The 12247-nt window shown below is 44.5% G+C and overlaps 1 protein-coding gene across 1 annotated transcript in view; it reads left to right on the top strand.

Annotated features, from left to right (window-relative positions):
• LOC140478581 (uncharacterized) overlaps positions 1-12247 on the top strand; it is a 256307-nt gene that overhangs the window by 171032 nt on the left and 73028 nt on the right. Inside the window, exons 31-32 of the mRNA XM_072571802.1 lie at positions 332-475; positions 8491-8598. Of these exons, the coding sequence (XP_072427903.1) occupies positions 332-475; positions 8491-8598 (252 nt within the window). The remainder of the gene's footprint in view (positions 1-331; positions 476-8490; positions 8599-12247) is intronic.

The raw sequence follows: 12247 nt of genomic DNA, 5'->3' as shown, positions 1-12247 counted from the left end.
TCACACTCTCTCACACACACACACTCACACATACATGCACATACTTACACTTGCACTGAGTCACAGTCACTCACACACTATTAGCGTTCTTGTTACATTATTAGTGAAAAATTCAGTCCTTGCTTTATTTTAGATGAAATTGTTTCAGATTCAGAATCAGACACAAGGTAAAATCATTCAGTCATCTGAGGAGGAGCGATACATGTTAAGAAAGAGGTGACTGGTTGGGGATGAGGTGTGGTGAGGGTGTAATAGCAATTTCTGAGGAATACCTGCCTGGAGGTGTGTGTGCGATCATTGACCCACTGTGGATATTGTTTTCATGGATTAGGCAACAAAGGGAGCCAAGGTTTTCAGGGATATCCAGGAGCAACAGGTCCACGTGGATTTCCAGGAATTCCTGGACCACCAGGACAACCAGGGAATGATGGAATAAGAGGCACTGATGGTGACCTTGGATTCAAAGGAAGAAAAGGTATCAATCGTGGGATTTTTTACATGTTCCTTTAGGAATGTATTGCAATATTGTTTTCGGAAATGTTGTCTAAAATATCAACAATTAACCATGCAATCAGCATTTTTATTATGGTAGTGAATTGGAGAATGAGGGTTATGAGTCCATCTTCTCTGTCTCTTTTCAAAAACTTCTTCCTTTCTATGTTCTGCAAAACAAACGATTCTACAACCACGCAGCAGACGCTGCGTTCTTGAGTTCATTATTTGAAAGAGTGTGAAGAGTACATTTTCTGTCTCCCCTATTTGCTTTCTGCATGGTCCTTCCAATGGCCCAATGTGAATGAACATCCACTATATACAAAATTGTTCACAATTTGTGCCATTTTTCTCAGAGTTCTAAAATAGTTACTGAAAGGAAATGTACAAATGAAGCTATTTCCTTGAAGATGAATTTTATTTTCCGGATTGTTTGAGCTGAAACTACTTGTTGCAAAATCTAAATAAGGAACATTACATTAAACTTTATTTTATTGTTTTGGTAACTATTAAGCATTACATGCTGCAATAAAGGCAAATTAAGTGACCAGACATAGGTGTCTTTGACACCATTTATACATTGGCAGTCACTCCTTTGATAATCTCTTGGGTAGTGGTTTTATTAGAGTCATAGAGATGTACAGCATGGAAACAAACCCTTCGGTCCAACCTGTCCATGCCGACCAGATATCTCAACCCAATCTAGTCCCACCTGCCAGCACCCGGCCCATATCCCTCCAAACCTTTCCTATTCATATACCCATCCAAATGCCTCTTAAATGTTGCAATTGTACCAGCCTCCACCACATCCTCTGGCAGCTCATTCCATACAGGTACCATCCTCTACGTGGAAAAGTTGCCCCTTAGGTCTCTTTTATATCTTTCTCCTCTCACCCTAAACCTATGCCCTCTAGTTCTGGACTCCCCCACCCCAGGGAAAAGACTTTGTCTATTTATTCTATCCATGCCCCTCATAATTTTGTAAACCTCTATAAGGTCACCCCTTATGCGGAAAGTCAGGAGGCATGGGATAGAGGGAAATTTGGCCAATTGGGTAGAAAACTGGCTAACTGGTCGAAGGCAGAGAGTGGTAGTAGATGGTAAATATTCAGCCTGGAGCCCAGTTACAAGTGGAGTTCCGCAGGGATCAGTTCTGGGTCCTCTGCTGTTTGTAATTTTTATTAATGACTTAGATGAGGGAGTCGAAGGGTGGGTCAGTAAATTTGCAAATGATACGAAGATAGGTGGAGTTGTGGACAGTGAGGAGGGCTGTTGTCGGCTGCAGAGGGACTTAGATATGATGCAGAGCTGGGCTGAGGAGTGGCAGATGGAGTTCAACCCTGCCAAGTGTGAGGTTGTCCATTTTGGAAGAACAAATAAGAATGCGGAATACAGGGTTAATGGTAGGGTTCTTAGTCAGGTGGAGCAACAGAGGGATCTTGGGGTCTATATACATAGATCTTTGAAGGTTGCCACTCAGGTGGATAGAGTTTGTAAGAAGGCCTATGGAGTATTATCGTTCATTAGCAGAGGGATTGAATTCAAGAGTCGTGAAGTGATGTTGCAGCTGTACAGGACTTTGGTTAGGCCACAGTTGGAGTACTGTGTGCAGTTCTGGTCGCCTCACTTTAGGAAAGATGTGGAAGCTTTGGAGAGGGTGCAGAGAAGATTTACCAGGATGTTGCCTGGAATGGAGAGTAGGTCGTACGAGGATAGGTTGAGAGTTCTCGGCCTTTTCTCGTTGGAACGGCGAAGGATGAGGGGTGACTTGATAGAGGTTTATAAGATGATCAGAGGAATAGATAGAGTAGACAGTCAGAAACTTTTTCCCCGGGTACAACAGAGTGTTACAAGGGGACATAAATTTAAGGTGAAGGGTGGAAGGTATAGGGGAGATGTCAGGGGTGGGTTATTTACCCAGAGAGTGGTGGGGGCATGGAATGCGCTGCCCGTGGGAGTGGTAGAGTCAGAATCATTGGCAACCTTTAAGCGGCATTTGGATAGGTACATGGATGGGTGCTTAATCTAGGTTAGAAGTTCGGCACAACATCGTGGGCCGAAGGGCCTGTTCTGTGCTGTATTGTTCTATGTTCTATGTTCTATGTTCTATGTTCAGCCTCTCACGCTCCAGGGAAAATAGCCCCAGCCTGTTCAGCCTCTCTCTATAGCTGAAATCCTCCAAACCTGGCCACATCCTTGTAAATCTTTTCAAGTTTCACAACATCTTTCCGATAGGAAGGAGACCAGAATTGCACGCAATATTCCAACAGTGGCCTAACCAATGTCCTGTACAGCCGCAACATGACTTCCCAACTCCTGTACTCAATACTCTGACCAATAAAGGAAAGCATACCAAACACCTTCTTCACTATCCTATCTACCTGCGACTCCACTTTCAATCAGCTATGAACCTGCACTCCAAGGTCTCTCTGTTCAGCAACACTCCCCAGGATCTTACCATTAAGTGTGTAAGTCCTGCTCAGATTTGCTTTCCCAAAATGCAGCACCTCGCTTTATCCGAATTAAATTCCATAGAACATAGAACATAGAACAGTACAGCACAGAACAGGCCCTTCAGCCCACGATGTTGTGCTGACCACTGATTCTCATGTATGCAACCTCAAATTTCTGTGACCATATGTATGTCGAGGAGTCTCTTAAATGTCCCCAATGACCCTGCCTCCACAACTGCTGCTGGCAACGCATTCCATGCTCTCACAACTCTCTGTGTAAAGAACCCGCCTCTGACATCCCTCTATACTTTCCTCCAACCAGCTTAAAACTATGACCCCTCGTGTTAGCCATTTCTGCCTTGGGAAATAGTCTCTGGCTATCGACTCTATCTATGCCTCTCATTATCTTGTATACCTCAATTAGGTCCCCTCTTCTCCTCCTTTTCTCCAATGAAAAAAGTCCAAGCTTAGTCAACCTCTCCTTATAAGATAAGCCCTCCAGTCCAGGCAGCATCCTGGTAAACCTCCTCTGAACCCTCTCCAAAGCATCCACATCTTTCCTATAATAGGGCGACCAGAACTGGACGCAGTATTCCAAAGTGTGGTCTAATCAAAGTTTTATAGAGCTGCAACAAGATCTCATGACTCTTAAACTCAATACCCCTGTTAATGAAAGCCAAAACACCATATGTTTTCTTAACAACCCTGTCCACTTGGGTGGCCATTTTAAGGGATCTATATACCTGTACACCAAGATCCCTCTGTTCCTCCACACTACTAAGAATCCTATCCTTAATCCTGTACTCACCTTTCAAATTCGACCTTCCAAAATGCATCACCTCGCATTTATCCAGGTTGAACTCCATCTGCCATCTCTCAGCCCATCTCTGCATCCTGTCAATGTCCCGCTGCAGCCTACAACAGCCCTCTATACTGTCAACAACACCTCCAACCTTTGTGTCATCTGCAAACTTGCTGACCCATCCTTCAATCCCCTCATCCAAGTCATTAATAAAAATTACAAACAATAGAGGCCCAAGGACAGAGCCCTGTGGAACACCACTCACCACAGACTTCCAGGCAGAATATTTTCCTTCTACTACCACTCGCTGTCTTCTGTTGGCCAGCCAATTCTGTATCCAGATAGCTATGTTCCCCTGTATCCCATTCCTCCTGACCTTCTGAATGAGCCTACCATGGGGAACCTTATCAAATGCCTTGCTGAAGTCATATACACCACATCTACAGCTCGACCCTCATCAACTTTTCTAGTTACATCCTCAAAGAATTTGATAAGGTTTGTGAGGCATGACCTGCCCCTCGCAAAGCCATGTTGACTGCATTTAATCAAGCCTTGCTCTTCCAGATGGTCATAAATCCTATCCCTCCGAATCCTTTCTAACACTTGCAGACGACAGACGTGAGTCTCCATCTGCCACTTCTCAGCCCATTGGCCCATCTAATCAAGATCCTGTTGTAATCTGAGGTAACCCTCTTCGCTGTCCACTACACCTCCAATTTTGGTGTCATCTGCAAACTTACTAACTGTACTTCTTATGCTCGCATCCAAATCATTTATATAAATGACAAAAAGTAGAGGACCCAGCACCGATCCTTGTGGCACTCCACTGGTCACAGGCCTCCAGTCTGAAAAACAACCCTCCACCACCACCCTCTGTCTTCTATCTTTGAGCCAGTTCTGTATCCAAATGCCTAGTTCTCCCTTTATTCCATGAGATCTAACCTTGCTAATCAGTCTCCCATGGGGAACCTTGTCGAACGCCTTACTGAAGTCCATGTACATCACATCTACCACTCTGCCCTCATCAATCTTGTTTGTTTCTTCAAAACATTCAATCAAGTTTGTGAGAAATGATTTCCCACGCACAAAGCCATGTTGACTATCCCGAATCAGTCCTTACCTTTCCAAATACATGTACATCCTGTCCCTCAGGATTCCATCCAAAAACTTGCCTACCACCGAGGTCAGGCTCACTGGTCTATAGTTTCCTGACTAGTCTTTACCGCCCTTCTTAAACAGTGGCACCACGTTTGCCAACCTCCAGTCTTCCAGCACCTCACCTTTGACTATCGATGATACAGATATCTCAGCAAGAGACCCAACAATCACTTCTATAGCTTCCCACAGAGTTCTCAGGTACACCTGATCAGGTCCTGGGGATTTATCCACCTTTAACCATTTCAAGACATCCAGCACTTCCTCCTCTGTAATCTGGACATTTTGCAAGATGTCACCATCTATTTCCCTACAGTCTATATCTTCCATATCCTTTTCCACAGTAAATACTGATGCAAAATATTCATTTAGTATCTCCCCCATTTTCAGTGGCTCCACACAAAGGCCGCCTTGCTGATCTTTGAGGGGTCCTATTCTCTCCCTAGTTACCCTTTTGTCCTTAATATATTTGTAAAAACCCTTTGGATTCTCCTTAATTCTATTTGCCAAAGCTATCTCATGTCCCCGTTTTGCCCTCCTGATCTCCCTCTTAAGTATACTCCTACTTTCTTTATACTCTCCTAAGGATTCACTCAATCTATTCTGGTTTATAAGCAGCCTGTGGGGTGTGCCAAACCTTACAGCCCTCCTAAAATGTAGGTTCGAAAATACCCTTGCTGTGGCCAAAATAATGTTTTGTTCAGCTCCAGCATCATGCCCCTGCCCTGTGTATTAATTAATTATTAAAACAGGCTAACAGATTGTTCATTTATTTCAGGTGTTCCTGGAGAAATAGTCAAAATGATGGATCAGCCAAACTTGTACTTCAAGTTACCTGATACTTTATGTTTAAAGGGCTTCAGTTATCAGCAGAATAGTCATGAAAGTGTTACTATGTGAGATCACACTAGACAGACTCTCCTTACGTCTATAATCATTCCCACATTTTAATTGCAAGGTACTTGTGATTCTGTGTATAGTTAAAGTCTGTGGGAAGAAATTAAGCATTCAACATTTGTCCCTTTGATGTTTTAACAAGCTGCTTACTTTCTGTGGCAGGAGTGCCCAGGTACCTTCCCCTGTAACCGGAAAGGATATAAAACTTCCTGGCACACCAACCCCCTTCATCTCCATCTAGGGCCCCAAACAGCCCTTCCAGGTGAGACAGAGGTTCACCTGCCCCTCCTCCAACCTGGTTTACTGTATCTGGTGCTCCTGATGTGGTCTTCTGTACTTCAGGGAGACCGAACGTAAACTTAGGGAATGGTTCACCGAGCATCTCAGCAGGGCCCACAGGGGCCGATTGGACCTCCCAGTCACCGACCATTTTGATTTCCCTTCCCACTCCCTTTCTGACATGACCATACTTGGCCTCCTCGATTACCACAATGAACCAAACCGCAAACTGGAGTCCTCTTGGGCAGCCTACAGCCTGGAGGACTCTACATTGACTCCAATTTCAGAAAACCTCCCTTCCCATCCCCTGACTCCCTTCCCAGCCCCTCCTCCTCCCTTCCACTGCTCCCTGCTACCAACTAGATCCATTTCTCCCATTCACTAACCACGTCGTACCCTCTACCTGTCTTCACCTATCCCCACCCCACTATCCTGTGCCCACCACCCCCTTTATCTGCAGCTCCCCTCACACCCACCCCCAGTCCTGAGGAAGGATTGACTTCTCCACCACCAGATGCTGCCTGGCTTGCCATGTTCTTCCAGCCTTCTGCCTGTCTACTTTCTGTGGCAGGGCTGGGTCGAAATGGCTCGTTTCTTTTCTGTGTGGAAATTCATCGAGGTCCTCAAAAAGACAGCATCATAACATAAAGACTACAACCTGACTTCCAACTTGCATTGTCCTTCTTCAGGACTGGAGATGGGTGTAAGGGGAGCTGCAGATAAAGGGGGTGGCGTGGGCAGGATGGTGAGGTGGGGATAGGCAAAGACAGGTAGAGGGTACGACCTGGGTGGTCATTGGGAGGAATGAATCCGGTTGGTGGCAGGGAGCAGTGGAAGGGAGGGGGAGGGGCTGGGAAGGGCATTAGGGGATGGGGAGGGAGGTTATTTGAAATTGGAGAACTCAATGTTGAGTCCTCTGGGCTGTGGGCTGTCCAGGCATAAGATGAGGTGGTGTTCCTCCAATTTGCGGTGTGGTTTGCTGTGCCAATGGAGGAGGCCAAGGATGGTTCTGTTGGAAAGGGGCGGTATGGTGGCTCAATGATTAGCACTGCTGCCTCACAGCGCCAGGGACCCGGGTTCGATTCCAGCCTCGGGCGACTGTCTGTGTGGAGTTTGCACATTCTCCCCGTGTCTGTGTGAGTTTCCTCTGGGTGCTCCGGTTTCCTCCCACAGTCCAAAGATGTGCAGATTAGGTGAACTGGACATGCTAAATTCGCTGCTCGTTGGATGCTGCCTGAACTGCTGTGCTCTTCCAGCACCACTAATCCAGTATTTGGTTTTCAGCATCTGCAGTCATTGTTTTTACCATGCTAAATTGCCCGTTGTGTTCAGTGATGTGGAGGTTAGGTGCATTAGTCAGGGGTAAATATAGGATAATAGGCTAGTGGAATATGTTTGGGTGGGTTACTCTTCGGAGGGGCTGGTATAGACTTGTTAGGCTGAAGGGCCTGTTTCCACACTGTCGGGATTCTAATTGTGTAAGAGCTGAACATATATTTCTTTGGGAATATGAACAGGAAGATGAAAGTTTGGACACAGCTGTACTGCAGAGCTCAAACTCGCTTTTACAACTCAAAGTAAAACTGGAACTATATGCTCATTGGTTACACAAGGTCACGTAACTTTTTGAAAAGTTGGATTAGAGTGTTTAGTGAGATAAACTTGCACACAGCGTCTTTGAGTTAAAAAAAAAGCAGATGCCTAGCGACTGCTTTTATTGTTAACTTGTAGTTAAGCACAGAACTGAGAGAAGATACAGTTGCAGTCAGACCCGTGAGTGGTAAAGAAACAATTCTCAAAGACTGTGCAAAGAAGAAGTTCTAACTCAGGCAGAGACCTAGGTCTAACTGACTGGCTATTGAAATTGAGGATTATCCCAGTCCATGGTATCATGGTATCATTGCCAGAAATCAAAAGACCGGTGAGAAAGTGAATCTTGATCCATAGAATCTGAGTCTTTTTAACGATGTCTGTCTTGACTGTTCTAGTTGTGTATGAATGCGTGCATTTTGGATGAGAGAGGTTATAGTTTAGGTTTACATGTTAAGGCTCAATAATCTGTTGTGCCCCTTGTTAATGGTTAAATTTGTTAATAATAAATCCAATTTCTTGTTGGTTGTTACCTTTAGCTTTATACACTGGTCAAATTCAGACAAATTACCATCCTAGTGAATAAATTGGTCATTTATATGTTTGCAAAAGCTCGAAGTAGTGAGGCTTTGTTTCCAGTGTGCTGTTCCCATTATGGTCATGGCATATATTTTGGTTGTTTGGTGTTAACTTGGCTGCTGTGATTTTTGATTTCCGATATTTCTTTTGGTAAGGCAACATCTCATGTCCTTCCAATCTATTTAAAGAAAAACATTAGAGCAGTTTAAGACAGGGAGGAAATTTAAACTCCTTTTGTTTCAGGAGAAGGAGGGGATCCAGGAGAAAAGTCATGGCCTCGAATCATTTATGAAAAAGGCCCTCGAGGAATATTGGGTGTTCCCGGTGAAAGTGGATTTACAGGCTCAAGAGGTAAGGAGCATGCAGTCCAACTCACTTTCATATGTCTTAGAATTTGGTTAAAGAATTGTTCAGTTAGTGATTGATGACTTGTTCAAATAAACATTTCATTCTTTTACCTCTGGAGTGAATTTGAACCCACCAAAATGAGATAATGGAAGTCATTCCTCAAAGATTAAGTCATTTTGGTGAAATGTTAACTTACTTCCTGGTAAGAACAAAGAATGTGGAACAGTCCAGCACAGGAACAGACCCTTCGGCCCACCAAGACTATGCTAATACTTGATGCCTTTCTGAACTAAAAACCTTTTGCCGCCACGTGGTCTATCTCCCTCCATTCTCTACCTATTCCTGTATCTGTCATGATGCCTCTTTAACATTGCTATTGTAATAGCTTCCACCACCTCCTCTGGCAGTGCATTCCAGACACTTACCATCCTCTGTCACATCTCCTTTAATCTTAACCCCTTTTAACTTGAACCTGTGTCCCCTCGTAATTCATATTTCTACCCTGGGAAAAAGACTCTGATTATCCATTCTATCCATGCCTCTTGTAATTTTGTAAACTTCTATCAGGTTGTCCCTCCTCCTTTGAAGTTCAAGTGAAAACAAACCGAGTTTGTCCAACATTTCCTCATAGCTAATACCCCCCAAAGCAGGCAACATCCTGGTTAACCATTTCTGTACCCTCTTCAAGGCCTCCATGTCCTTCTGCTCGTGTGGTGAACAGAACTATGCACAGCATTTCAAATGTGGCCCAACGTAAGGTTTATTCATGTATGTGTTGAAAGCCAGCAGAAACCTGAACAGAATGGCTTCAAACATGGAAAATTCAGCCATTCGAGCCTGTTCTGCTGTTCACTCTGACCAAGACTGATCATCCAACTCTCTGTCCTGCTTTCTCTACCCTTTGATCCCTTTAGCTCTAAGAACAATGTAACTCCTTCTTTAAAACATTCAATGTTTTGGCTACAACCACTTCCATGGTGGAGAATTCCACAGGCTCCCTACTCTCTGCGTGAAGACATTTCTCATCATCACAGTCCCTGTTGCTCAGAAGGGAAGAGGGGAGAGGAGCAGAGCAGTAGTCATTGGGGACTCCATAGTTAGGGGGACAGATAGGAGGTTCTGTGGGAACGAGAGAGATTCACGGTTGGTGTGTTGCCTCCCAGGTGCCAGGGTTCGTGATGTCTCGGATTGTGTTTTTGGGATCCTTGAGGGGGAGGGGGAGCAGCCCCAAGTCGTGGTCCACATAGGCACCAATGACATAGGTAGGAAGAGAGATGGGGATTTAAGGCAGACAATCAGGGAGCTAGGGTGGAAGTTTAGAGTTAGAACAAACAGAGTTCTTATCTCTGATTTATTACTCTTCCCACATGCTAGCAAGGCAACAAATAAGGAGAGAGAGGAGTTGAACACGTGGCTGCAGGAGGAAAGGTTTCAGATACTTGGATAATTGGGCCTCATTCTGGGGTAGGTGGGACCTCTACAGGCAAGAGGGTGGGTGTGGGGGACATTTGCTAATGGTATTCAGGAGGGTTGAAACTAATTCAGCTGGAGGATGGGAACCTAAATTGTAGTTCCAGTGTCCAGAAGGTTGAGGTAGTGAGGTCAGAAGTGAGCGTTCAAGGTTGCAAGAGTTCACCGGCAACCAGGAAGGTGGTAGGAAGTACATCTACTTCAACACCAGGAGCATCCAGAATAAGATGGATGAACCTGCAGCATGGGTTGATACCTGGGACAATGTTGTGGCCATTTCGGAGACATGGATAGAGCAGATTCTGGGATTTAGATGTTTCAGTAAAAACAGAGAAGGTGGTAAAAAAGGGGAGTGGGTGTGGCATTGTTAGTCAAGAATAGTATTATGGTGGGATAAGGGACATTTGAGGACTCATCTACTGAGGTAGTATGGGCTGAGGTTAGAAACAGGAAAGGAGAGGTCACCCTATTGGGAGTTTTCTATAGGCTTCCGAATAGTTCCATAAATGTAGAGGAAAGGATAGCAAAGATAATTCTGGATAGGAGCGAAAGTAACAGGGTAGATGTTATGGGGGTCTTTAACTTTCCAAATATTGAAATTAAATACTAAAGTTCAATTACTTTAGTTGGGTCAGTTTTTGTCCATTGTGTGCAAGATGGTTTCCTGACATAACATGTAGACAGTCCAACAAGGGGCGAGGCCATATTGGATTTAGTACTGGGCAATGAACCTGGCCAGGTGTTAGATTTGGAGGTAGGTGAGCACTTTGGTGATAGTGACCATAATCCGGTTATGTTTACTTTACTGGAAAGGGATAGGTATATAATGCAGTGCAAGACTAATTGTTGGGGGAAAAGCAATTGTGATGTGATTAGGCAAGATTTAGGATGCATAGATGGTGAAGGAAACTGCAGGGGATGGGGACAATAGAAATGTGGAGCTTATTCAAGGAACAGCTACTGGGTGTCCTTGATAAGTATGTACCTGTCAGGCAGGGAGGCAGTGGTCAAGCGAGGGAGCCGGGCTTTACTAAAGAAGTTGAATCTCCTGTCAAGATGAAGAAGGAGGCTTATATTAGAATGAGATGTGAAGGCTCAGTTCGGGCACTTGAGAGTTACAAGTTAGTCAGGAAAGACCTAAAGAGAGAGCTAAGAAGAGCCAGGAGGGGACATGAGAAGTTGTGGACAGGTAGGATCATGGAAAACCCTAAAGCTTTTTACAAGTACATCAGGAATAAAACAATGATGTGGGAAAGATCAAGGTGTGCATGGAGTCTGAGGAGATAGGGGAAGCACAAAGTGAATATTTTTCCTCGTTATTCACACAGGAAAAAGGCAATGTTGTCGAGGAGAATACTGAGAAACAGGCTATTAGACTAGATGAGATTGAGGTTCACAAGGGAGAGGTGTTAGCTATTCTGGAAAGTGTGAAAATAGGTAAGTCCCCTGGGCCAGATGGGATTTATCCAAGAATTCTCTGGGAAGCCAGGGAGAAGATTGTGGAGCCTTTGGCTTTGATGTTTATGTCGTCATTGTCGACAGGAATAGTGCCAGAAGACTGAAGGATAGCAAATGTTGTCCCCTTGTTCAAAAAGGGGAATAGAGACAACCCTGGTAATTCTAGACCAGTGAGCCTTCCTTCAGTTGTGGGTAAAGTGTTGGAAAAGGTTATAAGAGATAGGATTTATAATCATCTAGAAAGGAATAAGTTGATTAGGAATAGTCAGCACGGTTTTGTGAAGGATAGGTCGTGCCTCACAAACCTTATTGGGTTCTTTGAAATGGTGACCAAACAGGTGGATGAGGGTAAAGCAGTTGATGTGGTGTATATATGGATTTCATAAGGTCTTTGATAAGGTTCCCCATGATAGGATTTTGCACAAAATACAGAGGCATGGGATTGAGGATGATTTAACAGTGTGGATCAGAAATTGGCTAGCTGAAAAGACAGAGGGTGGTGGTTGATGGGAAATACTCATCCTGGAGTTCAGTTACTAGTGCTGCACTGCAAGGATCTGTTTTGGGGCCACTGCTGTTTGTCATTTTTATAAATGGCCTGTTGTGGTTCTGTTCGCCGAGCTGGGAATTTGTGTTGCAGACGTTTCGTCCCCTGTCTAGGCGACATCCTCAGTGCTTGGGAGCCTCCTGTGAAGCGCTTCTGTGATCTTTCCTCCGGCATTTA

Source organism: Chiloscyllium punctatum, chromosome 6, assembly GCF_047496795.1.
Source record: "Chiloscyllium punctatum isolate Juve2018m chromosome 6, sChiPun1.3, whole genome shotgun sequence".
NCBI lineage: Eukaryota > Metazoa > Chordata > Chondrichthyes > Orectolobiformes > Hemiscylliidae > Chiloscyllium > Chiloscyllium punctatum.
Note: the sequence above shows the minus strand (reverse complement) of the source record. Positions and strands in the feature narration are given on the sequence as shown.